The 27740-nt window shown below is 46.0% G+C and overlaps 1 protein-coding gene across 4 annotated transcripts in view; it reads right to left on the bottom strand.

Annotated features, from left to right (window-relative positions):
* Nucleotides 1-27740, bottom strand: part of DHX38 (DEAH-box helicase 38) — a 450894-nt gene that overhangs the window by 20849 nt on the left and 402305 nt on the right. For all 4 annotated transcript variants that reach the window (XM_029608272.1, XM_029608271.1, XM_029608270.1 and 1 more), the window contains one exon: nt 10560-10685. In XM_029608272.1, the coding sequence (XP_029464132.1) occupies nt 10560-10685 (126 nt within the window). The remainder of the gene's footprint in view (nt 1-10559; nt 10686-27740) is intronic.

Raw genomic sequence — 27740 nt, 5'->3', positions numbered from 1 at the left:
TATTTGTGAAGTAAAACTTCAAGTTTTTCTGTGAGGAAAAGTTGTGAGAAAAAATCTCACAGAGCTCCTAAACGCAAAGCAACTGCAGCGTGGAAAAAAAGAGACTGAAGGGAGACCCCCTGTGGACACAGGGATCATGGCATGCTGGGCATGCTCAGTGTGCCGGTCAAAGTTTCTAGAAACTTTGACAAAAGTATTCCGTAATAGGGCTCTGCCTGATGACATCACCCATATGTGAGGACTAGCATCCTGCTTGTCCTGGGAGAAAATGACAAACCCACAAAAGGATTTCAGTCCAATATATTTTAATTCTAGGGTAGTCTCACCAAATATGGAAAAACCTTCCCTTCCCCCACAATCCATCCTGGTGAAAGAAACCCATCGTCTTCAATCAGACATGTAGAACCAGCAGTACAGCAATTTCTTACCACTCTTGAATCGTGCATGCTATTCAGAAAGCAGAGTTGCTTACCTGTAACAGATGTTCTCCCAGGTCAGCAGGATGTTAGTCCTCACATATGAAGCCACCAGAGGTCCCCCTTCAGTCTCATTTGTAGCAAAAGTACGAGCGAAAAATAAAAAAAACAGTGACAAACCCAACTCCGCGGGGTGGCAGGTGGGTTTCATGAAGACTAACATCCTGCTGTCCTGGGAGAACACCTGTTACAGGAAAGCAACTCTGCTTTCTCCCAGGACAAGCAGGATGGTAGTCCTCACATATGGGTGAATAGCAAGCTACAGGCTGACTCATAACAAAAGAGGCCAACCAGCACTCAAAATGTGCAACAGGCACAACTGTGGTGCTGTTGGCAATAATGAGGCAGCCTGAAATTCACAGCGGGTCGAGGAAGGACGAGTTAAGTTTCTACACTGGGAATAAATTCCTTAGGTCAGACTGGCCAAAGACATAGTCTTGTCATCCAGCCTTGTTTAGACAGTAGTGAGCTGTGAAGTTGTGGAGAGAACTCCATGTCGCAGCTCTGCAGATGTTGGCAATCGGTACTGAACGGTAGTGTGCTACTGACGTCGCCATGGCTCTGACGGAGTGTGCCTTCATTCGTCCCTGCAGTGGAAGGCCTGCTTGCTGGTACCAGAATGGCATGCAGTCTGCCAACCAGATGGAGAGTGTCTGCTTGCCTACCGCAACTCCAAGTTTGTTTTTATTAAAAGAAACAAAGAGTTGGGTGGACTTCCCATGGACTGCGGTGTGGTCTAAATAAAAGGCAAGCGCATGCTTACAGTCCAAGGTGTGCAGAGCTCGCTCACCCGGGTGAGCATGAGACCTTGGGAAGAAAGTGGGCAAGAATATGGACTGATTTAAGTGGAAATCCGTTACAGGAAGGAATTTAGGGTGAGTGCAGAGAACTACCCGGTCATGGAGGAACTTTGTGTAGGATGAGTAGGTCACAAGGGCCTGTAACTCACTTACCCTGCGAGCAGACATGATGTCTACTAGGAAAAGTACTTTCCATGTAAGGTATCTGAGTTTGCAGGCGTGCAAAGGCTCAAAAGGAGTGTGCATGAGCCGTGCAAGGACTACACTGAGGTTCCATGCCACGACTGGTGGCCGTAGAGGAGGCTTAAGCTGTAATAAGCCTCTCATGAAGCGACTCACCAGGGGTTGAGCTGTTATTGGACATCCCCTACTCCTTGATGGTAAGCAGAGATGGCACTAAGGTGTACTCGGATAGATGATGTCTGGAGACCAGATTCCGAGAGGTGTCAGAGATAGTCTAACAGATTCAATGTGGTGCAAAAAAAAGGGATCCAAGTCCTGTGTGCATCGCAAGGTAAACCTCTTCCATTTAGAGCGGTAAGACCTCTGTGCGGAAGGCTTCCGTGAAGCTACGAGGACTTGAGAGACGTCACTAGAAAGATTGAGTGATTGCAGTATCAACCTTTCAACATCCAGGCCATCAGAGAAAGGGTCTGGAGGTTCGGGTGGCGTAACTTGCCGTAATTCTGTGTTATGAGGTTGGGTGACGTGCCCAGGCGAATGGGTTCTTGGACAGAGAGATCGAGAAGTATGGGAAACCAAACTTGGTGTGGCCAATACGGGGCTATGAGTATCATTAAGCCTCGGTCCTATTGTAACTTCACGAGAGTCTTGCTTATTAGCGGAATCAGAGGATATGTATATAGCAGGCCTGTGTTCCAGGGTCAGGCGAAGGCATTCATGGTTGGTGGTTGTCGGTCCCTGTGCAGAAGCATTCCACTTTGGGGTTCTGATAGGATGCAAAGAGGTCGATGCTCAGCTGACCCATCGGTGGAAGGTTCTGCTCGCAAAAGAGGGATCCAGAGACCACTCGTGGGGCTTGAAACTTCAGCTGAGGCGGTCTGCTACTGCGTTCTGTATGCCTTCCAGATAAGTGGCTCGCAGTTGTATTGAGTGTGACAGGGCCCAGGTCCAAATCTGCACCTCCTCTTGGCAAAGCAGATAAGAGCCCGTGCCCCCCTGTTTGTTCAGGTACCACAGGTCTGTTTGAATCAAGACTATCTTGTTAGATAGGCAGTCCCTGAATGCATAAAGGGCGTACCGGATTGCCCGAAGCTCCAGGAAGTTGATCTGACAGACACTTCGGTTTTTGTCCAAGTCCCTTGGGTTTGAAGGCCTTCGATATGGACTCCCCAACCTAGGTTGAGACGTCCGTGGTTAAGGTCACCTGAGGAGCTGGTTGCTGGAAGAGTAGATCTGTTTGTAAGTTGGCCTTGTGCGTCCACCAAGTAAGGGTCAAACGAAGTTGATTGGTTATGTGGACAAGGGACGTAAGTGGCTGAGTGGCTTGATGCCACTGAGACTTTAAAGTCCATTGTGTTAGTCTCATGGCTAAACGTGCCATTAGGGTGACATGGACTGTTGATGCCATGTGGCCAAGCACCTTGAGAATTTGGCGAGCCGAGGTTGTTTTTCAAGTGTGGATAGGAGCTGGCGAGGTTGGACAGCGTGGTTGCACGGTTGTCGGGTAAGAACCCTTTGGCTACTGTGGTGTCTAGGTCTGATCCTATAAAGGAGAGATAGTGAGACAGTGTCAAGTAGGATTTCGGGTAGTTGATCAGAAATCCCAGTGAGTGCAGGAGCCTTATAGTGAGACAGAGGGAATCGAGGGCCCCTTGTCTGGACTGGCTTTTTATGAGCCAGTCGTCCAAATATGGAAAATTTTGTACATCCTTGCGGCGTAAATGTGCAGCCACTACTGCCAGGCACTTTGTGAACACTCGGGACGCCGAGGTGAGGCCGAATGGCTGTATTGATAATGCCTGTGACCCACAACGAATCGCAGCTCCTTGTGATGAGGAGGGAAGATTGCAATATGGGCATATGCATCCTGAAGGTCCAGAGAACAGAGCCAATCCCTTTGATGTAGTAGAGGTAGCATGGTGCCCAGGAACACCATCCTGAACCATTCCTTGCAAAGAAACAGTTTAAGGCATGGAGGGGTCCAGAATAGGCCGGAGGCCGCCGGTCTTTTTTGCAATTAGGAAATACCTGGAGTAGAATCCTTTCCCCTGCTGGGTCAAGGGAACCAGTTGTATGGCCCTGGCATAAAGAAGGGTTGAGAGCTCTCACTCGAGAAGTGTTATGTGATCATTCTGGCTCCACGCTAGACTGGGTGGGGAGTCCAGGGGTATAGTTGAAAAATTTAGACGGTAGCTATGGGTTATGATGGACAGTACCCACTGGTCCGTGGTAATTGAACGCCAATTGGTTGCAAAGTGGCAAAGGCGGCCTCCCACTGGGATCATAGGGAGATGGTGGAAAGGAGTAAAGTCCAGTCGCAGGACCAGCTTGTGGAGCTGGCTGCGTTCTAGGTGTCCTTGCTGGCGTGCATGTCCTCTCAGAGGGGCTCAAGCTTGTTGAGCACGGGACGTGGGAGGATAATACCTATGCAGTCTATAAAATTGTTTCCTGGTGTCCCTGCGCATAGCCCTGCGGGTTACGGAGGGTGCATCTGAGGTGACAGTTGAAAGTTGACGCAGGGTCTCATGATGGTCCTTTGAAGGATTTCAAAGGGGCATGGGATAAACACTGTGGATCCATAAAGGCTAGAGGATGGGAATGAAGAGTAGAGCCATGGGGGTGGGCTTGCTGGAATGTTGGCTACTACCTTGTAATTACTACCCTTACTCAAAAAGCCTTTGCACGGTTAATGCAACCCCAACATTGCTCTCTGCTTCAACGGCAAGGGAAAAGGTAGAAAAGAGGATTTGCATTCAGATAACAACCAAAAAGACTGAACTTCACAATCTGGGTAAACAAATAAGCGTGGGGTTAGCTTGCTTATTAAGCCTGATACATCACATTGAATACATATACAGCATTGCTCTCTGCTTCTACAGCACGGGGAAATGTGGAAAAAAGGATTTACATTCAGACAACATCCAACAAATCATCAATCTGTGCAGTCTGGGCAAACAAGAATCGGGGTAACTTGCTGGATGTGGCGATTACTACCCTTAACCATAAGCCTTATGCTCACCTCTGATGCAACTCCAACATTGCTCTCTGCATCAATGAAAAGGGATGGCAGGAAATTTGAATCAAACAGTTACTAACAAGGTTGATGAAACAGATTAGTATGGGAAAATAAGTATGGAAGCTTGCTGGGCAGACTGGATGGGCCGATTGGTCTTTTTCTGCCGTCATTTCTATGTTTCTATGTAACTGGGCCACTGCGTCTTGGATCTTATCCCCGAATAGGTTTTCTCCTGTACAAGGGAGATCTGCAAGTTTGTCCTGCACCTCAGGGCGCAAGTCTGAGGCATTGAGCCATGCCCAACGCCTAGCACTAATGCTCACTGCTGAGACTCTGGATGCCGTCTCAAGAGAGTTGTAAGCAGTTCTGACCTTGTGTTTACCTGCTTCAAATCCTTTTTGTAGGATGGAGGTCAAGGTCTGTTGCTGTTGCTGTAGTAAGGTCTCTGCAAATTCCTGGGCTTGTTTCCAGAGATTTCTGTTATATTGGGTCATGCATAACTGATATGCTGCTATTCGCGCTATCAACATGGACCCTTGAAAGACTCTACGTCCTAATGCATCCAATGCCTTCTGTTCCTTACCAGGAGGAGCAGAGGAGTGTGGACAGGATCTTTTAGCCTTCTTTTGTGCTGATTCCACCACTACAGAATGGTGGGGCAGCTGACTCTTTTGAAAGCCTAGGGCTTGTTGAACCAAGTACGTAGCATCTATCTTTCTGTTGTCGGGAGGTACAGTACCTGAATGGTCCCACAAGCGGTGCAAGAGGTCAAGCAGTATTTCATGTACTGGTATCGCCATTACCTCTTTTGGAGCATCTGCAAATTGTAAGACCTCCAGCACCTTATGGCGAACGTCTTCCTCTGTCACCAATGGAAATGGGATAGTTTCAGACATCTCCTTGACAAAGCTGGCAAAGAAGAGGTCTTCAGGAGGAGATTGATGCCTTTCTTCCAGGGGTGTAGGCTCTGAGAGCAATTCATCGGATGAGGAATGGTCCGGATGCATCCTCCCATGGATCACAGGGAGTTTCTTCCTCATCTGCTGGTAATTCTGAGGGAGGAAAGATACCAGAGCCTAGAGGGCGAGAAGACATCGATGGATATCGAGGTGGCATCGATGGATGCGGCACCGGCATCGAAGGAGTCTGTGCCGGCCTTGAGGGCACCGAAGTGGATGAGGTACGCTTAGGCACCGACAGCCCTGGAACGGGCTTCGGCATTGGTGGATCCCATGCCGGGATCGGGCCGGAAGTCCCTTCCTTTCTCCCCTGAGGAACCCGGTATGGGAATCAGGACCTGCGGAGGAGTCGATGGTCTACTCGGTGCCAGTGTGTCCGATGGCACGGGTTGAGTCAGCAGGGCACCGATGAGGGTGTCCAGATGCTTGAGGAGTGGTGCAAACACTGAGGGCGCCGGTGGCAACTTAAAGCCCTGGAGGGCATTGAGAACTGCCTCTTGGACTAGTTTGTCCAATTCCTCCCTGAAGGCTGGCATTGATAGCACTGCACCTGGGGTAAGAGGCAGACTAGGCATTACTGGACGCTCCACAGCGATCTATGGAGGCTCAATACCTGGCACAGATATCTGTGGGGAACGCCTCGGGGTCCCAGGTCCAGAGGAATATGGGGGATCATCTCCCCAGGCCTTTTTGCAGGAGGCTTGGTGGGAATCAATGCCGCTGTGGTATCGGTGCCAGCACCAGACGGGAACGCACGTCGGTGCTGGTGACTATGTTTCCCTCGGTGCTCGGTCTGGTCCTTCTCCGGCACCGAGGATGATGACGCCGATGCCTTCGAGGGTGTCGGTGATGGACGGTCACCTGCTCCACGATGTTCCTGGCGAGGCATCTCCGAGGTCGATGGACCCTCTCCAGTCAGAGCCACTTGAGCTGGAGTCGATGGAGCAGAGCGTTTCGACGCAAACAAATGCTCCATCTTATCCAGTTGAGCGCACCGGCATTTGGGGGTCATTTGTGCGCAACTGGGGCATCGGACATCATGCGAGGGGCCTAAGCACAAAACGCAAACATTATGCGGGTCCTTTACGGACATGGTCCTCGGGGCATTTCCTAAATCCAGTCGCCATGCCGAAAATGGCGGGCATGAGGTTTGTGACCGTTGGGCACTGAGGTGGTAAGCCACCGGGAACCAACCGCAAAGTACGGGAAAAACACTTACCGAGTGTCAGAGGGAACGGAGCACGATGGAGGACCCCAGTGAGGGATTTTTTAAGAAGTTAAACTTCAAATATTTCAGTGAGGAAAGTTGTGAGAAATTTCTCACAGAGCTCCTAAACCGCGAGGCAACTGCTGATCGGAAAAAAAGAGACTGAAGGGGTATGCTCAGTGTGCCAGTAAAAGTTCTAGAAACTTTGACAAAAGTATTCCGTGACAGGGCTCCATCTGATGATGTCACCCATATGTGAAGACTACCATCCTGCTTGTCCTAGGAGAAAGCGTGCACTAAAAGCAGAAAAATACATACTTTTGTGGGGTTTATCATTTTGTTTTAAAAACATCCTGTTGGTTCTCCCCTTTCTGGTGGCAGAAGCCAATTAATCATAGCCCTATGTTAATGTTTCCACCATCTTCTGCAGCTTTCAGACACTGAAACCTGGACATGTCCTGTTGCAGGGATGATATGGTGCTTGATACTTCGGGGATCACAAAGTTCATTGCTAGAGCTAGTGGCAGAGATCTGGATTCTTGTCACTCCTGAGATCATTCTAGGATATGAAATGTCCTATCAGGATGACTCCATTCTTTGGCTATTTGTAGTTGAATTATATTGTGACAGGCATGACTCTGTGTTCACTCTTTAGTGCTACTAGGAAAGGATGCTGGGTTTTGCCCTTTCCTCTAAGGGAGGGTTCTCAAGCCAGTCTTCCAGACACACCTAGCCAGTCAGGGTTTCAGGATATCCACAATAATTTGGCATATGATAGATCGGCCTGCACTGTCTCCACGGTATGCAAACCTATCTCATTCATATTCATTGAGGATAGGTGTGTCTGAGGAATGACTTGGGAAGGACTGATTTGTGGAGAAATGAAGGGCATTAGCCTTTTCTGCCTAAGACTTCTACTGCTGCTTCTCAGTCTATAATACAAGAATTGACTGGTTTCTTAGAAAATTCTTATTTGGAAGTTATGAAGCATGGCACTTTATCAGTTACTTTTGTCTCTTTTTTTAGATTTAAGTAAAGTTATGCGATATAACTTTAGGAATATGGCCTCATTGGTTTTTGGTCAGGATTTGCCTCGATTTAGCTTAGGTAACACAGGAGACCTGGACTTTAGGTTGCTCCTTTATGCTTCGCTACCCTTATAAACGTATAATTACATTGATTAAATGACTGTTTCATATTTTTCTTTCTTGGGCAACTGAAAGGGTTTCTGGAAGCTATAAAGCCTGTAACTTCTTCTCCAGTGTCTACTTAAGAGGCTTAAAGTAAATTGCTGCTAACCATATGTAAAGCCTGTTTCTATTTTGTAATTTTTTTTCTGGTCTTTTCTCCCTGAGAAATTGCTTTTCTTTTGTATGGAGTTAATATTTTCTTGGTTTTCTTAGTAGACTATTATGTAAACTATTATTCAAACTGTTTCAATTGCAAAGTGTCAATGTAAAACCTGATAAAAAAGAAATCAAGGGCAATAGCCATATGTTTGGTCAGCACCAGATATCAACCTCACCCAACCCATGCTGCATCTGCTAATGAACTGCTTCCTTCAATTCTGAACGCAAGAACTTGAGGGCCCAAATTCAACTCAAGTAATACAGAGTCAGTCACTTTCTTCTGACTCAACAGATCACCCTGACATAATGAAAAGACTCTGCTGGGAAATGCTTAGGAGTTGGGGGCTGCCTTCCTGTCAAGGAAATTGAGAGTAGTCTTCCTGACAAGGCTTACTGAACCAGCTTACCAGTAGAGGATTCAGCCCAAAACTGTCCTTGTTCAGCTGCAGCATCTATGACGGGCCCCTAAAGCTGACTCTGGACTAGTCATTGCTGCAAAGATACAGTCATAGAAGGATGACATTTCTGACTGCATGTCAAACAGCATCATCTTTCTAGAAGGGTCTTGTCTTTCTCACTCATCTTGCAGTCCAGTTTTGAGAGTTCTTGTGAGGATCTGCAAGCTGGCAGTAGAGATACTGCCTCTAGTCTGTTCCCTCTGTGATTAGGGGGAAACAGTCATAGGTGTCTGTGCAAAAAAAGATGGTTTGACATGGTTTGAACCAGGGTCTGCCTGGCCAGAGGCCTGTGCCACAGGATGACTTAAATTAAGGCAGCCTGAAACAGCGATGCCCCGAGGATCCTGATTGGTCCTCAGGCGGCTGAAAAGGGCTTGCTGGGAAAGGCCAGTGTTGGGTCAGCGAATGGCTGAGGGCTGTAGGGTGGAGCTGGACTTAACCAAAATGCTGGTAAAATTGCGTAACATGATCAGATCTAGACAAAATATTCACAGTGAGCAGCAGACTAGTTGTAGTAAATTCAGTACTAATTGTAGATAAATTTGTCCTGTTAATAAAAACCCTTGCATTCAAGCGTAAAGGAGAACAGTGTTTTATCCAGAAGCAACAAGTTGACATTAGGTGTCTGCAGAAGTCCCAAAATGAATCTTTTCTGCAGGAACACAGGTTGAGCCCTTTCACAGGCTGAATCTCTCCTTGGTACTACAGTTCCCAGGCATATCTCCCTTGGAAATAGTAGCCTTTACAGTTCTCCCATGCAATTAGGTATCAGCTAGCAGGCAAAGAAACACAAAACTGAATAAAGCAAAGCCAAGATAATAAAAGTCTAAAATCAAGATAGTATTTTCTTTCAAAAATACAACTCAAAAACAAAATGCTTTTTGCCAATTTGATTCCACTCACCATGATACAGTTACGCTACTTGCAGGAGCCAATGCTCACATGTAGTGGAGGAAGTGCCAAGGGTCTGAGCAGCAATGGGAGAGCAACCCCAGAGCTTGTAGTTGTTGTTGGCTTTTTCCTCAGATCCATTTTTAGGTGCATTTTACCAGTGCTAGGCACTGACTGCTTTTGTAATCAGTAGGCATAAACTGGAAGCCTTCCCCATCCATGAATTTGCCTGAAATCTGGAAGGCAACCCATCACTATGATTCCAGTAAGTCTGCCAAATGGGGACCAGATGGGAGGGTCTCCCAATACCTGTTCCAGGTAAGCAGGTCAAGAAAATTATGAACTGCATCTGTTATGCAACAAGTCAGTCTCAGCTGGCTACAAAGAAATCAGCTCCTGCCAGTGCACAACTCACCCTCCCCAGGGCACTGCAAGCCACTGTCCTGAGGGTTCTTTATCACCTGCTCAGAGCCCGAAGAAAAATTTCATGGTTAGGCTGGCAGGACTTGAGACACGAATCTGGAACTCAAGATTCATTTCTCAATCCTGCAGAGATCAGCACTGGACAGGTGAAGAGGAGGCACTTTAGTGGCTATACTAGCAGATCTCCTGAGATTGGGAAGACATTACTCCTCTAGACTGGTAACATACTGTGATATATCCCTAGAGCCCAGAGAGAAAACACCAATATAGTAGGACCTAGACAGCACAAAGGAAAGTAAAAACACTTTGCATTTATAGAAAAAGAAATCTCAAAGACTGCTACATCAAGCTGCATTACTCTCTTTCCACCACTGCACATATGTATACTAAGCATGGGATAAAACAGCCCATTGACACCATGTGAGAATTCGAGATATGCCACTAATGGAAGGAGTCATGGGATACACAACCCAGGATGAGACAAGGGAGCTCCGAGAGGTTAGGAGAGAAGGGAGCCATAAAGGAAAAGGAAAGAGGCATGCTGGGAGACAGGAGAGCCCCTGGAGGAGGGAGCCTCTGACAGGTGCATGGAGCATGTTGGAGAGAAGAGGGTAGCTCCCACCCCCACGCTGGAAGATTAGGCAAGAGGGGAGTCTCCAAGGAACTGGTAGAGAGGTAAATCCCCCCCCCCAGGGGATGGAAGAAAAAGAAACCATCAGGAATGGCTGGTATAGAAGGAAAGGAGGAAGCATCAGGAGCCAGGAGAGAGAAGACGAACAGGCTAGCATTTAGCTTACCTTTGTAGTCATGACCAGTTCATGGTACAGAATGTAATCAGGAGTATAACCCATGCCAAAAAGGGAACTGGTGGGGTGCAGGTGGCAGGGCATTCCTGTACGGACATTCACATACTCACCGATGCCCTGGGAAAGAAAGGAAGCAATACAAAAATGTGTTCATTTATATAGGTCTGCTACCACAAAAACGCAGGCCTCCTGAGCCTCACATAGCACAAGCTGTCTAACTCAGATAATACCCACTGAAAAACAAACTATTAACCCTAGAGATGTCAATACTGAATATAGCTGGCAGTCATTAAAGTGATGTTGCTAAATTTCTTTGTGCCCTCTAAAGATTTCTCCCTTTGAGGGTGCTCAATGACTTACAGAAGAGTGATTCCCTGAACCATTATTAACATAGTTGCAGGAAAAAAGTGCTGCCTTACCGTCACTTGCTACAATCAATGCACTGTTTTATTACCATCACTCATATGCCTCAATGCACCATCAGTAGTAATATAATTATGACTCAATGATAGCCAAAAATAAGAAACAATCAAAATAATAAAGATTTGGCTATAGGAAAAAGAACTCAATATGAGATGGAGTCTAGCAACCGTCATATATTGCCACTGTGAACTCTATGGCTTATATCATCAAGCCCGTGAGACACTGGGCTTGTCTAATCATAGGTTGCTGGACAACAGCAGGTGCAGGCACTGTGTAGAATACTACTATGCTTGCACTTATCTTATTCCACCAATGACAGGATAGTATATGCAGTCCTGAAGTGCATGCTCCGACCAGTGGCGTAGCCACGGGTGGGCCTGGGTGGGCAGGTGCCCACCCAACTTAGACCCAGGCCCACCCAACTGGCACCGGAACTGCAAGGCTGTCGCGGGATCCCATCCCCGCGACAGTGAACAAGAGAACCCACGCCTCGCGCGCCATCACGGCACACATGGGGAAGCGCTGCTGCGGCCGTATGGCCAACCGGTCTTCCTGTTGAGGGGGGGGGGAGGGGGAGCGGAAGCGCCGCGCGCAGCTTCCGCTTCCTCCCCCCAATGCAGGAAGATCAGCTGCCTCTCCTGCTGCCACCCGTTCTGCTATCTTCGGGCCAAACGGCCCGCCGAACTTCCTGTTTGGGGGTGGGGGAGCGGAAGCGCCGCGCACAGCTTCCGCGTTCTCCCCCAAAACAGGAAGATCAACTGCCTCTCCTGCTGCCACCGGCCTCCTGCTATCTTCGGGCGTCGGGCCGTATGGCCCGCCGATCTTCCTGCTTGGGGGGGGAGGGAGGGAGGAAGCGGACGTTGTGCGCTGCGCTTCCGCTCCCCCCCCCCCCCAAAACAGGAAGTTCGGCGGGCCATACCGCCCGACGCCCGAAGATAGCAGGAGTCCGGTGGCAGCAGGAGAGGCAGCTGATCTTCCTGCTTTGGGGGGAGGAAGCGGAAGCTGTGCACGTGCTTGAATGTGTATGTGTGGATGAGAATGGGAGTGTGTGTGTGTGTGAAAACTGGAGCCTGGGTGTGTATGTGGGTGAGAATGGAAGCTTGAATATGTGGGTGAATGGGAGCTCGAATGTGTGTATGTGTGGTTGAGAATGGGAGCCTGGGTTTGTGTGTGGGTGAGAATGGGAGCTTGAATGTGTGTATATATGGGTGAGAATGAGAGCCTGGGTTTGTGTGGGTGGGTGAGAATGGAAGCTTGAATATGTGGATAAGAATGGGTGCTTGAATGTGTGTATGTGTGGGTGAGAATAGGACCTTAAATGTGTATATGTATGGATGAGAATGGGAGCTTGAATATGTGTGGGTGAGACTGGAAGCATGGGTTTGTGGGTGAGAATGGGAGTCTGGGTTTATGTGTGTGGGTGAGAATGGGTGCCTGGATGTGCGTCTGTGTGTGCATAAGAATATAAGCCTGGGGAGGGGTGAGAAAGTGAGAACTTGTATGTGTGTCTGCAGAGAATGTGAGCTTGGGGGGGGGGGGGGAGAGAGCATATGAGAGTGAGAGCTTGAGTGTGTGAGAGGGAGTCTGTGACAGAAAGCGTGTTTGTGTATGTGTGTGTGTGTGTGTGTGGAAGGGAAGAAGACAGTAATAGAAGAAAGACACTGAAAAGGTATTAGGAAATGAGCTATAAGGGAAAAAATAGGAAAAAGAGACCAGGACCAACTGATTAGAAAAATACAAAGATCAGACAACAAAGGTAAAAATATATATCTATATTTTGAGATGTTAGCAATTTAAATATAAGCAACACAACCGCTCTCTCAAAATTTATGGACAGGTAGGAGCCGTGTATAAAATCGTAATAATAAGAAGGCTAAAGTACCACAAATCACCGTGAATTATGTTTGTATCATTAAGTAAACCTCATACTTAGGCGTAGATGTGAATGCTATGCTGCATAATTTGGCATTATTTATCAGTAAAAAAACAACTAGTAGACCTGCATGCCTACAGCCCACCCATGTTAACCTTGTGCCCACCCAAAAAATCAATTCTGGCTACGCCACTGGCTCCGACACAGCAGTGTTTCGGAGTGTCTGACTCCTTCCTCAGGGACCTCCAGGTGATGATATACTGACTTGATAATTCTGTGTGGAAATACAAAAAAGTTCTTAATAATGCCTGTGTGGCTAATGCACCAACAATTCACTACAGACTGAAGGATAAAAACTTACTGAACCAGTTGAATGCGGTCAGTCTAAGAAGCTACAGAACCGCTTGTGTAATATCGCTGAAAACAAGAATTACAATGAATGCCCAACCTTCTTATTGTTTATCAAAAAGTGCCGGCATAAAAAACGGTTACCTGATGGATATAAGTACTTACGTGCAAAATGAGAGTGCAGCCTCACAGTGATTTGTGCCGCTAAATGACAGGAGGGATGCGGACAAAAACGCCGGATTTAAAGGGAATTCCTCCGACTGAAAACGGAGCCGGCAGGAAATGACATGTGTCACCCCAAATATGGTGGTGACCATGTATGGAAAATGACGTTTCTGGGGGATTTCTTGCACTGATTGAAATGCCATAAAAGGGCAATGATGTCACGATGGCGGCCATTTTGAAAAACAGAGGGATATCTGGGTGGATAATCCTTATAAGGAAAGTGACGTAGATAAAGGTTGACTGATTGAAATGCCATAAAAGGGCAATGACGTCACGATGGCGGCCATTTTGACAACACAGCAGGGATATCGGAGTGATTAATCCTTATAAGGAAAATGACGTAACAGAGGCAGACATATTAAAAGCGCTGTCAAATAAGAGAGAACCATTCGACTTTTTCATTAAGCCCCAGTGGTTCTATGGAACGTAACGAAAAATCCAACGATTTTCTTTGTAATTTAACTGTGACAATCTGTCTCCTCCTCTCCAATGGGGGGGCATATGTTCCAGAATAATCCATTTGTAATCATCGAATGAGTGTGCATGTGAAATACTGTGTTGTACCAAGGGGGCTTTGATGTCTCTATTGTTGATTCTGCTACGGTGCTCGATGAGTCGGATCCGAATTTTGCGCCGTGTGCGCCCTACATAGATTTTATTGCATGGACATTGTAACGTGTAAATCATAAAATCTGTATTACAATTGACTGCATGTTTATTTATGATTTGAAAGCCTGTTTGAGGATCTTTCCATCGAGTGCCTACAATGGCTGAAACACAAAACGAGCATTTGCCACATACTGTTTGTCCTCCTTGTTGTAAAACAGAACGGGTTTGAGGTGCAGCTCTAACTACTCTTTGCTTAATGTTCAAGCCACGGGCATATGCGAACAAAGGGGGTTCGCGAAAAAATGAGTGAGGTCTGAGTACATGCCAATTCTTCATGATGGCTTGTTTGATGTGTGATGTAAGCTCTGTATATTGAAGAACGCAAATTAAACTTGGAGTCTCATTACGTTGTTTGTATTGTAACAATTGTGTCCTATCTGAAAAAGTCGCTCTCTTGTGTGCTCTGCGAATGACGCGGGGCGGATAACCTCTTTCTAAAAATCTGTTGTGTAGTTGATCAGCTTGTGCATGAAATTCACTGGTATCTGAGCAGAGTCTGCGGAGCCGAAAAAATTGGCCAACATGTAACCCTTCTTTAAAATTTCTAGGATGATGACTCTCAAAACGGAGGTAGTTATTCTGATCCGTGGGTTTTCTGAACAGAGTTGTACTAATGCCCAAATGATTCTTTGTGATTTGAATATCCAAAAAAGAAAGCTGATTTTGATTGTACACGAAACTGAATTTAAGATGTGGATTAACCTGATTCCTCGGTGACACATACATCCAGCAGCCATTTTTTGTGGGCCAATTTTTTCGGCTCCGCAGACTCTGCTCAGATACCAGTGAATTTCATGCACAAGCTGATCAACTACACAACAGATTTTTAGAAAGAGGTTATCCGCCCCGCGTCATTCGCAGAGCACACAAGAGAGCGACTTTTTCAGATAGGACACAATTGTTACAATACAAACAACATAATGAGACTCCAAGTTTAATTTGCGTTCTTCAATATACAGAGCTTACATCACACATCAAACAAGCCATCATGAAGAATTGGCATGTACTCAGTCCTCACTCATTTTTTCGTGAACCCCCTTTGTTCGCATATACCCGTGGCTTGAACATTAAGCAAAGAGTAGTTAGAGCTGCACCTCAAACCCGTTCTGTTTTACAACAAGGAGGACAAACAGTATGTGGCAAATGCTCGTTTTGTGTTTCAGCCATTGTAGGCACTCGATGGAAAGATCCTCAAACAGGCTTTCAAATCATAAATAAACATGCAGTCAATTGTAATACAGATTTTGTGATTTACGCGTTACAATGTCCATGCAATAAAATCTATGTAGGGCGCACACGGCGCAAAATTCGGATCCGACTCATCGAGCACCGTAGCAGAATCAACAATAGAGACATCAAAGCCCCCTTGGTACAACACAGTATTTCACATGCACACTCATTCGATGATTACAAATGGATTATTCTGGAACATATTCCCCCCCATTGGAGAGGAGGAGACAGATTGTCGCAGTTAAATTACAAAGAAAATTGTTGGATTTTTCGTTACGTTCCATAGAACCACTGGGGCTTAATGAAAAAGTCGAATGGTTCTCTCTTATTTGACAGCGCTTTTAATATGTCTGCCTCTGTTACGTCATTTTCCTTATAAGGATTAATCACTCCGATATCCCCCCTGTGTTGTCAAAATGGCCGCCATCGTGACGTCATTGCCCTTTTATGGCATTTCAATCAGTCAACCTTTATCTACGTCACTTTCCTTATAAGGATTATCCACCCAGATATCCCTCTGTTTTTCAAAATGGCCGCCATCGTGACATCATTGCCCTTTTATGGCATTTCAATCAGTGCAAGAAATCCCCCAGAAACGTCATTTTCCATATATGGTCACCACCATATTTGGGGTGACACACGTCATTTCCTGCCGGCTCCGTTTTCAGTCGGAGGAATTCCCTTTAAATCCGGCGTTTTTGTCCGCATCCCTCCTGTCATTTAGCGGCACAAATCGCTGTGAGGCTGCACTCTCATTGTGCACGTAAGTACTTATATCCATCAGGTAACCGTTTTTTATGCCGGCACTTTTTGATAAACAATAAGAAGGTTGGGCATTCATTGTAATTCTTGTTTTCAGCGATATTACACAAGCGGTTCCGTAGCTTCTTAGACTGACCGCATTCAACTAGTTCAGTAAGTTTTTATCCTTCAGTCTGTAGTGAATTGTTGATGCATTAGCCACACAGGCATTATTAAGAACTTTTTTGTATTTCCACACAGAATTATCAAGTCAGTATATCATCACCTGGAGGTCCCTGAGGAAGGAGTCAGACACTCCGAAACACCGCTGTGTCGGAGCATGCACTTCAGGACTGCATATACTATCCTGTCATTGGTGGAATAAGATAAGTGCAAGCATAGTAGTATTCTACACAGTGCCTGCACCTGCTGTTGTCCAGCAACCTATGATTAGACAAGCCCAGTGTCTCACGGGCTTGATGATATAAGCCATAGAGTTCACAGTGGCAATATATGACGGTTGCTAGACTCCATCTCATATTGAGTTCTTTTTCCTATAGCCAAATCTTTATTATTTTCAATGCAGCATCAAGCAGGCAAACATCTGTCCACCCCTTTACTACAGAATCACATAAGCACACAACATATGAACTGCCATGCTGGGCAGTGTTTAATTTGTATACAAAAAGCAAGTAGAACTGTGGGGAGGGGAGGTGGGGCTGTGGGGAGCAGGGCCAAGAGTGACCTGCTAAACAGACGCTCTCTCTTACACACACATGTGAACACACGCTTCACATTCTTCCTTATCCCTGTGATCCTTCATCCCCAGCCAGTCTTCACCCACCAGTACTCAATAGGTACTGGTGGGCAAAAAATAACTGGGGGTTATGGATGGAAAGTCACAGAGGTAAGGAAGAGAAATAAGATAAAGAGAATGAGTCCCTTTTTCTCTGTTCTCCTTTCTGCCCTGGTGATCTTGGTTCTCCATCCCAAGTCCACGTCCCATGATTCACTGAATAGTTCTCTTCCCACAGTAGTCATAGAACTCCCAAGTCTCATCCCCAATCCTTGGTGGTCTTCAACCAGTCCCTACCTTTGACAATCACTAATTCCCCCTCCATGCAAAGTTATTCTCTCCAGTAACGCCTTTCCTTGACCAGCAAGGCCCAGACCCTCTGAGTCAAAATTAGCTATTTTCTGCCATGCAGGGGCAGACTAGCATGTACCACCTGATCTCCTCAGCCTCCTCAGATGGGTTGGGGGGAGGATCTGTAATTCAAAAGCATATCCTGCTCTTTGCCTCCTTAGGGGAGAAAGAAAAGAAGGGAGCAGAACCACATCACTTGCTCTCTTCTTTCTCCCTCCTATCCCTTTCTCTATCATTCACTCTTTCCCCACCCTTTGATTGCCTCACCAATAGCCCTCCACACTCTGATCATCTCAGTCACACCTCAGTCCCTTAGATCCCTTCACTCATACTCCATAGCTCCTTAAATCTCATTCTCCCTCCCCAAAAAATTCACAGCTCCTTCGATCCCCTTACTCACTTTTGTCTTCCACATTCCCCTCATTCAGTTGTTTTCCATTCCTCTCTTCCCCTCTGATCTCCTTACTATCTTGACTCTCACTCTCTTTCCCCTTCCCCGCTCTCAATGTAGACACCAATGGAAGCGATGGCAGGGCCTGGGAAAGCCAGCAAGGTAAAGAGTAACAGGACCAGGAAGTTGACATACCCAGCAGCAACAGAAGCAGTGGACTGACAGGCATTCATCTCGTGTGTTTGTCCTTGGTCATTCTCCCTCATGGCATACAATTGTACCAGGAAACTGTGCAAAAATCAATGCCATGTAGCTGCTTCTGTCTCAGGGTAAGCAGCTCCAGCACTATCTGTTCTGCTTTCTCTGGAGCCTGGGAGCCAGAAATGATCTATGCCACCAACAATTCTGTTCTGTTTCTGCAGTGGGCTGAACTAATTTACACTACCAGCTCTGCTCTGTTTCCACAGGGGAGTCATAACTAATTTACACCATTCTGCTTTGATTTCTTGAACAAGGTGAAATTACTTCTTACTTGATCATTTCCTTTCCTTTCCTTAAATACAGTCAAACCAGTCCAGACAAATCAGTTATGCTCATTGACCAGCAGATGGAGACTTAACAGACTCACTGTCACCCTTTATATACATCTGTGCTGACAGAAGCCTGCCAGTATTTCTGTAAAAAGCTAAACTGTAGACGTTAGCTAAAAATAATCAATAATCAACCTCTTTTTTAATGTCACCCCCCCCCCAGTAGACTTCCAGAAGAACAAGAAAATTTAAGAAAACTTGAAGAGTGGTTGAAGATTTGGCATCTGGGAATCAATGCCAAGAAGTGCAGAGTCATACATCTGGGATGCGGTAATCCATAAGAACTGTACGTGATGGGAGTGAAATACTGATATGCACAGAACAAGAGAAGAATCTTGGGGTGATAGTGTCTGATGAACTGAAGGCAGCAAAGCAATGTGACAAGGTGATAGCTAAAACAAGAAGAATGCTGGGCTGCATAGACAGAGGAATAACCAGTAAGAAAAGGGAGGAGATAATGCCCTTATACAGGTCCTTGGTGGGCCTCACCAGGAGTACCGTTGGAAAGAAATCAGTAGAAATAGGGGTCACGATTTGAAACTCCAGGGAGGAAGACTCAGAACCAATGTCAGGAAGTGTTTCTTCACGGAGAGGGTGGTGGATACCTGGAATGCCCTTCCGGAGGAAGTGGTGAAGACTAAAATTGTGAAGGATTTCAAAGGGGCATGGGATAAACACTGTGGATCCATAAAGGCTAGAGGATGAGAATGAAGAGTAGAGCATGAGGGTTGCTTGCTGGAATGGTGGTTACTACCCTTACTCAATAAGCCTTCACACAGTTAATGAAACTCCAACATTGCTCTCTGCTTCAACAGCAAGGAGAAATGTGGAAAAGAGGATTTGCATTCAGAAAACAACCAACAATGACTGAACTACACAGTCTGGGTAAACAAATAAGCGTAGGGGTAGCTTGCTTATGGTAGCAGTTACTACCCTAAACCAATTAAGCCTGATACTTCACTTTGAAGGCATATACAGCGTTGCTCTTTGCTTCAACGGCAGAGGGAAATGTGGAAAAGAGGATTTACATTCAGACAACATCCAACAATATGATCATAATATGATCAAATTTGATTTAATGACTGGAAGAGGAACAGTGTGCAAATCCACAGCTCTCGTGCTAAACTTTCAAAAGGGAAACTTTGATAAAATGAGAAAAATTGTTAGAAAAAAACTGAAAGGAGCAGCTACAAAAGTAAAAAATGTCCTAGAGGCGTGGTCATTGTTAAAAAATACCATTCTAGAAGCATAGTCCAGATGTATTCCACACATTAAGGAAGGTGGAAAGAAGGCAAAACGATTACCGGCATGGTTAAAAGGGGCGGTGAAAGAAGCTATTTTAGCCAAAAGATCTTCATTCAAAAATTGGAAGAAGGATCCAACAGAAGAAAATAGGATAAAGCATAAACATTGGCAAGTTAAATGTAAAACATTGATAAGACAGGCTAAGAGAGAATTTGAAAAGAAGTTGGCTGTAGAGGCAAAAACTCACAGTAAAAACTTTTTTAAATATATCCGAAGCAGAAAGCCTGTGAGGGAGTCAGTTGGACTGTTAGATGATCGAGGGGTTAAAGGGGCACTTAGAGAAGATAAGGCCATCGCGGAAAGATTAAATGATTTCTTTGCTTCGATGTTTACTGAAGAGGATGTTGGGGAGGTACCCGTAATGGAGAAGGTTTTCATGGGTAATGATTCAGATGGACTGAATCAAATCACGGTGAAACTAGAAGATGTGGTAGGCCTGATTGACAAACTGAAGAGTAGTAAATCACCTGGACCGGATGGTATACACCCCAGAGTTCTGAAGGAACTAAAAAATGACATTTCAGACCTATTAGTAAAAATTTGTAACTTATCATTAAAATCATCCATTGTACCTGAAGACTGGAGGATAGCAAATGTAACCCCAATATTTAAAAAGGGCTCCAGGGGTGATCCGGGAAACTACAGACCGGTTAGCCTGACTTCAGTGCCAGGAAAAATAGTGGAAAGTGTTCTAAACATCAAAATCACAGAACATATAGATAGACATGGTTTAATGGAACAAAGTCAGCATGGCTTTACCCAGGGCAAGTCTTGCCTCACAAATCTGCTTCACTTTTTTGAAGGAGTTAATAAACATGTGGATAAAGGTGAACCGGTAGATATAGTATACTTGGATTTTCAGAAGGTGTTTGACAAAGTTCCTCATGAGAGGCTTCTAGGAAAAGTAAAAAGTCATGGGATAGGTGGCGATGTCCTTTCATGGATTGCAAACTGGCTAAAAGACAGGAAACAGAGAGTAGAATTAAATGGACAATTTTCTCAGTGGAAGGGAGTGGACAGTGGAGTGCCTCAGGGATCTGTTTTGGGACCCTTACTTTTCAATATATTTATAAATGATCTGGAAAGAAATACGACGTGTGAGATAATCAAATTTGCAGATGACACAAAATTGTTCAGAGTAGTTAAATCACAAGCAGATTGTGATAAATTGCAGGAAGACCTTGTGAGACTGGAAAATTGGGCATCCAAAAGGCAGATGAAATTTAATGTGGATAAGTGCAAGGTGATGCATATAGGGAAAAATAACCCATGCTATAATTACACAATGTTGGGTTCCATATTAGGTGCTGCAACCCAAGAAAGAGATCTAGGTGTCATAGTGGATAACACATTGAAATCGTCGGTTCAGTGTGCTGCGGCAGTCAAAAAAGCAAACAGAATGTTGGGAATTATTAGAAAGGGAATGGTGAATAAAACGGAAAATGTCATAATGCCTCTGTATCGCTCCATGGTGAGACCGCACCTTGAATACTGTGTACAATTCTGGTCGCCGCATCTCAAAAAAGATATAATTGCGATGGAGAAGGTACAGAGAAGGGCTACCAAAATGATAAGGGGAATGGAACAACTTCCCTAGGAGGAAAGACTAAAGAGGTTAGGACTTTTCAGCTTGGAGAAGAGACGACTGAGGGGGGATATGATAGAGGTGTTTAAAATCATGAGAGGTCTAGAATGGGTAGATGTGAATCGGTTATTTACTCTTTCGGATAGTAGAAAGACTAGGGGGCACTCCATGAAGTTAGCATGGGGCACATTTAAAACTAATCGGAGAAAGTTCTTTTTTACTCAATGCACAATTAAACTCTGGAATTTGTTACCAGAGGATGTGGTCAGTGCAGTTAGTATAGCTGTGTTTAAAAAAGGATTGGATAAGTTCTTGGAGGAGAAGTCCATTACCTGCTATTAAGTTCACTTAGAGAATAGCCACCGACATTAGCAATGGTAACATGGAATAGACTTAGTTTTTGGGTACTTGCCAGGTGCTTATGGCCTGGATTAGCCACTGTTGGAAACAGGATGCTGGGCTTGATGGACCCTTGGTCTGACCCAGTATGGCATTTTCTTATGTTCTTAACAAGGCATTGATCTGCGCAGTTGGGGTAAACAAGCATTGGGGTAACTTGCTTGACATGGTGGGTACTACCCTTAACCATTAAGCCTTACGATTCACCTTTGATGCAATTCCAATATTACTTTCTGCATCAACGGTAGGGGGTGGCAGGAAATTTGAATCAATTACCAACAAGGGCCCTGAGCTTGATGGTCGGTGAAACAGATAAGTATTGGAAAATAAGTGTGGGAGCTTGCTGGGCATACTGGATGGGCCGTTTGGTCTTTTTCTGCTGTCATTTCTATGTATCTATGTATATATGTATCTATGTACTGTGTTCAGTTCTAGAGCCCATATCTCAAAAAGGATACAGGTAGGATGGAGGCGGGCTAGAGAAGAGTGACGAAAATGGAGTGGGGTCGGTATTGGAAGAATTATGAGGAGAGGCTGAAGGATCTAAATATGTATACCCTGGAAGGTATGCAGGGGAGATAATGTACAGACCTTCAGATAGTTGAAAGGTTTTAATGATGTACAAACTTCAAACCGTTTCCTTTGGAAAGAAATCAGTAGAACTAGGGGGTCACAAAATTAAACTCCAGGGGGGACTACTCAGAACCAACACCAGAACATATTTCTTCACAGAGAAGGTGGTGGATGCCTGGAATGCCCTTTCAGAGGTGGTGGTGAAGACGAAAACAGTCAAAGAATTCAAAGTGGCATAGGATAAACACTGTGGATCTCTAATGGCTAGAGGATGGAAATGAAGAAAAACATGTATGGGGGTAACAACTTGCTGGTGCAGCGGTTACTACCCTTAACCAATAAGCCTTGATACTTTTGAATCAAGTGCAACACCGCTCTCCGCTTTAATGGCAGGGGGGGAAAGGGGAGTTGGATTCAGACAATAACCAACGAGGGCCCTGACTTTTACAATCTGGGGAATTGATAAGCATGGCGGTAACCTGCACGAAGCAGCAGAAGGCAAGGGATTATTACCCTTAACTAATAAGCTTTGATGCTACTGACGCAACCACATCACTCTCCGTTATGAAGGCTTTCGGCGGGGGGTTGGAAGAGGAAGAGGAATTGGATTCAGACAACAACCAACACAGACTTTTACCAATATGCAGACATATGCGTCTAAGGTCAAGTCCATAAGCAAAACACGTCAGCATTGTCTGAATTTTCAAGAAGGCTCATTGAATAACTGCAGTTGGAGCGGAAGTTGCCACCCTTAAGAGAAACATGGTGTAACCTGTATGGCATGGCAGATAGTACCATAAGAAGCTTGCTGGGTAGACTGGATGGACTATTTGATCCTTTTCTGCTGTCATTACTATATTACTATGATTGGCTCAGATGAAAGGTGGATACCACCTTCGGCAAAAAGGATGGAACAGTGCAAAGAGAGACCCATCTCCTTTAAGTACTGAAGGTAAAGATACCTACCCAAAAAAGCTTGCAACTCAGAAATGCATTTTGCAGAACAGACAGCCACCAAAAAGACCGTATTTAACATGAAATACTTCAATGAAGACATCTTCAAGGGCTCAAAGGGCAATTTACACAAAGCCCATAGATTCCACTTGGGCATATTCATTTCATCGGAGGCCGTAAGTGCTTCACTCCTCTGAGAAACCAAACTACATCCGGGTGAGATGCCAGGGAGGAATTATTCACCTTTCCCCTGTAACAAGCCAAGGCTGCCACTTGATCCCAAAAGGAATTCAAAGCCAGACCTTTCTGTAGCCTTTTTGCAGAAAGCAAATGTTGCTTACCTGTAACAGGTGTTCTCACAGGACAGCAGGATGTTAGTCCTCACATATGGGTGACATCATCAGGATGGAGCCCAATCACGGAAAACTTCTGTCAAAGTTTCCAGAACTTAGACTGGCCCCTACTTGGCATGCCCAGCATGGCACTAACCCTGCAACCAGCAGGGGTCCCCCTTCAGTCTTATTTGAAAGCTACAGGCAGTGCCGAAAATAAAATAACAAAACGTTACGAACCCAGCACCGCAGGGTGGCGGGCAGGTTTCGTGAGGACTAATATCCTGCTGTCCTGTGAGAACACCTGTTACAGGTAAGCAACATTTGCTTTCTCACAGGACAAGCAGGATGGTAGTCCTCACATATGGGTGAGTACCGAGCTGAGGATGTCCGAACATGCACCAACGGCGTGCAACAGGCACAACAACTGGGGTAGAATTTTGTAGAGGTCATCCTGAACCCCACCGGGCAGGCGGAAGGGTGTAGGTACGTCACATTGGAAATAAGCTACGCAGGACAGACTGGCCAAAGATGGAATCTTGTCTTCCGGCTTTGTCCAAGCAATAGTGGGCTGCGAAAGTGTGGAGAGAACTCCAGATGGCAGCCCTGCAAATGTCAGGAAGCGGCACCGATCGTAGGTGTGCTACTGAAGTCGCCATGGCCCTTACAGAGTGTGCTTTAACACGGTCTTGAAAAGGAATGCCTGCTTGCTGGTAGCAAAAAGATATGCAGTCTGCCAACCAGGAGGAGAGAGTCTGCTTACCCACAGGTTGCCCTAATTTGTTGGGATGGAAAGAGACGAATAACTGAGTGCTCTTCCTGTGGGCAACTGTACGGTCTAGGTAGAACGCTAGAGCCCGTTTACAGTCAAGGTTTGCAGAGCCTGTTCCCCTGGATTGGAATGGGGCCTGGGAAAGAAGGTAGGTAGTATGATGGATTGATTAATATGAAACTCCGAAACTACCTTGGGTAAAAACTTAGGGTGATTGCGGAGTACCGCCCGGTCCTGCAGGAGTTTAGTGTAAGGTGGATAGGTAACTAGGGCCTGTAACTCACTAACGCTGCGAGCTGAAGTGATAGCTAAAAGGAAAATCACTTTCCATGTGAGATATTTTAGGGCACAGGAGTGAAGAGGCTTGAATGGTGGTTTCATGAGCCGACCAAGAACCAGATTAAGGTCCCAAGAAGGGGCCGGAGGACGTAAAGGTGGCTTGATATGGAGCTTTAAAAAGTGTGTTACAAGGGGTTGTTACTGATATAGGAACATCCCTGACACATTTATGGAAGGCGGCCACCGCACTGACATGCATTCTGATTGAAGAGGTCTTTAAATCTGACTCCGACAAATGCCAGAGATAGTCCAAAAATCTTGGGATTGGACAGGAAAAGGGATCAAGGGACTGTGAGGTGCACCATGATGAGTACCTTTTCCATTTAAGGAATAAGATTTTCTTGTGGAAGGCTTCCGTGAAGCAATCAGGACACGAGAAACCGAATCTGAAAGGTTAAGTGGTTGAAGGATTAACCTTTCAACATCCATGCCGTCAGAGACAAGGCCTGAAGATTGGGATGGCATAGGCATCCGTTGTTTTGAGTGATCAGATGTGGGTCCGTTCCCAAGGGAATGTGCCTGCGGATGGAGAGATCCTGAAGTATTGGAAACCACACTTGGCATGGCCAGTGAGGTACTATCAGGATCATGGTTCCCTTGTCCTGACGTAACTTCACGAGAGTCTTCGAAAGAAGAGGAAGTGGAGGGAATGCATACAGCAGACTGGTTGCCCACGAGAGGGAGAATGCAACTCTGGGCTGAGAGCGCTCGCTCCGAATGAGGGAGCAGAAATTGTCGACTTTGTGGTTCTGAGGGGACGCAAAGAGGTCTGACTGGGGATAACCCCCATTGTTGGAAGATGAAGTCCGCTACCGAGGGGTTGAGAGACCGCTCGTGCTGTTGGAAGACACGACTCAGTTTGTCTGCCAAGACATTGTCCACTCCCGGCAAGTAGGTGGCCCTGAGGTACATCGAGTGGGAGAGCGCTTCTGCCCAAATCTGCGCAGCTTCCTGACACAGAAGGAAGGAGCCTGTGCCTCCCTGGTTGTTGATGTACCACATGGCCACCTGGTTGACCGTCTGAATCAGGATGATGTGATTTGACAGGCGTTCCTGAAAAGCCCTGAGAGCATATCGCATTTCTCGAAGTTCTAGGAAGTTTATTTGATGTTTCGCTTCCCCTGGAGACAAGACCCTTGTTGTCTGTAGAATGTCCACGTGGGCTCCCCACCCGAGGTTGGAAGTGTCAGTGGTGAGGATGAGTTGGGGATCTGGCACGTGAAAGGGCAGTCCCTGGAGGAGATTGTTGTGATTTTTCCACCAGGCGAGAGACAGACGGAGTGAGTCTGTGATGTGGCAATGGTCGACAGAGGCTGAACAGCTTGAATCCATTGTGACCTCAGAGTCCAATGCATGAGCCTCATGGCCAGGCGGGCCATTGGTGTGACATGGACTGAGGACGCCATGTGTCCTAAAAGGATGAGGAATTGGCGAGCTGTTGCTGTATGCTGAGACTGCAACTGGTGAGCGAGAGACAAGAGAGTTAGCGCTCGTTGTTGAGGTAGAAAGGCTTTTGCCGGCAAGGTGTCTAAGTCTGCCCCAATGAACGACAAGGTTTGAGATGGGACTAAATAGGATTTTTTGTAAATGATGAGAAATCCTAGAGAAATTAGAGTGTGTAGGGTCAAATTGAGGGATGACCGAGCGGCTTGCTGGGTTGGAGCCCTGATTAACCAGTCGACGAGATAGGGGTAGATGTGAACACATTCTTTCCTGAGAAAAGCTGCGACAACCACTAGACATTTGGTAAAGACTTGTGGTGCCGATGTTAGGCCGAAAGGAAGCACGGGGTATTGATAGTGCTTTGGGCCTACTAAAAACCTGAGGTACTTGCAATGAGCTGGAGTTATCGCAACGTGTGTGTATGCATCCTCAAGGTCCAGAGAGCAGAGCCTGTCTCCTCTTTGCAGAAGAGGTAGAAGTGAGCCCAAGGTTACCATCTTGAACTTTTCTCGCTGTAGGTACTTGTTGAGAGCACGTAGGTCCAGGATTGGACGAACTCCCCCGGATTTTTTGGGGATCAAAAAGTACCGGGAATAGAACCCTAGGCCTTGCTGCGAGAGTGGGATGGGTTATATTGCTCTTAACTGGAGAAGAAGGGAAACCTCTTGCTCCAGAAGGACAGAATGGTCATGCTTGCAGAGGTGGTAAGTCCGGTGGAAGAGCAAGAAAGTTTAGGTGGTAACCCTGAGCAATGATTGCTAGCACCCATTGGTTGGTTGTGATTGATTGCCACATGCTGTGAAAGTGGCACAATCGACCTCCCACTGGTATGCTTGGCAGAGGATTCAGGCTGCTGCTCTCCAAGTGAAAGTAAAAAACCTGAAGCAGGCCCCGGCTGGGGAGCTGCTTGCGGCTTTTGCTTTCGGGCCTGGCGAGGCTGAGGTTTTTGAGAAGGCCTCGTAGTTCGGGACCTTGCTAGTGGAGGATAGTACCTTCCTTGGACGGAAGAATGACTTCTTAGAGTCCTTCCTAAAGGTCTGTCTTGAGGGGAAGTCGGAAGGTATCGATGAGAGCTGTTTAAGGATCTCATGATGGTCCTTTAATTCAGCCACTATTTGCTGGATCTGTTCACCGAACAGATTGTCTCCTACACATGGCAGGTCAGATAGCCTGTCTTGTACTTCTGGGCGAAAGTCAGAAGATTTGAGCCAGGCCCATCGTCTTGCCGAAATGGCAACTGCAGACACTCTAGTAGAGGTGTCGAAGATATTGTAAGCTGTTATCTCATGCTTTCCTGCCTCAAACCCCTTGTTGACAAGGATTTGAAGCTGTTGTTAGAATTGGTCAGGCAGGGTTTCAGAGAAGTCCCGTATCTCCTTGAAAATGACCCTATTGTATTGGGTCATATACAGCTGGTAAGGAGCAACTCTGGAGATGAGCATGGCCCCTTGGAACACTCGTCGACCAATATTGTCTAAGAACTTGTGTTCCTTAACAGGAGGGGTAGATGAGTGAGGCTTCGTCCTTTTTGCTTTCTTTTGAGCCGATTCCACTACCACTGAGCTGAGATTTTTGAAAGCCGAGGGCTGATTGTACTAAATAGGTAGTGCCAGCTTTTCTATTGACTGGGGCAACGGATCCAGGGTTTCCCCAGTTCTTTTTGAGGAGGTCAAGAAGAACTTGATAAATGGGAATAGAAGTGATCACTTTAGGGGCATCCAAGAATTGGAGGAGCTCCATCATCTGGTGCCTATCATCCTGCTCCGTCTGAAGCTGAAAAGGGACCAACTCTGACATTTCCTTCACAGAATTAATGAAAGAAAGGTCTTCTGG

This window comes from Rhinatrema bivittatum, chromosome 7, assembly GCF_901001135.1.
Source record: "Rhinatrema bivittatum chromosome 7, aRhiBiv1.1, whole genome shotgun sequence".
NCBI lineage: Eukaryota > Metazoa > Chordata > Amphibia > Gymnophiona > Rhinatrematidae > Rhinatrema > Rhinatrema bivittatum.
This window is presented reverse-complemented; position numbering and strand designations above follow the sequence as displayed.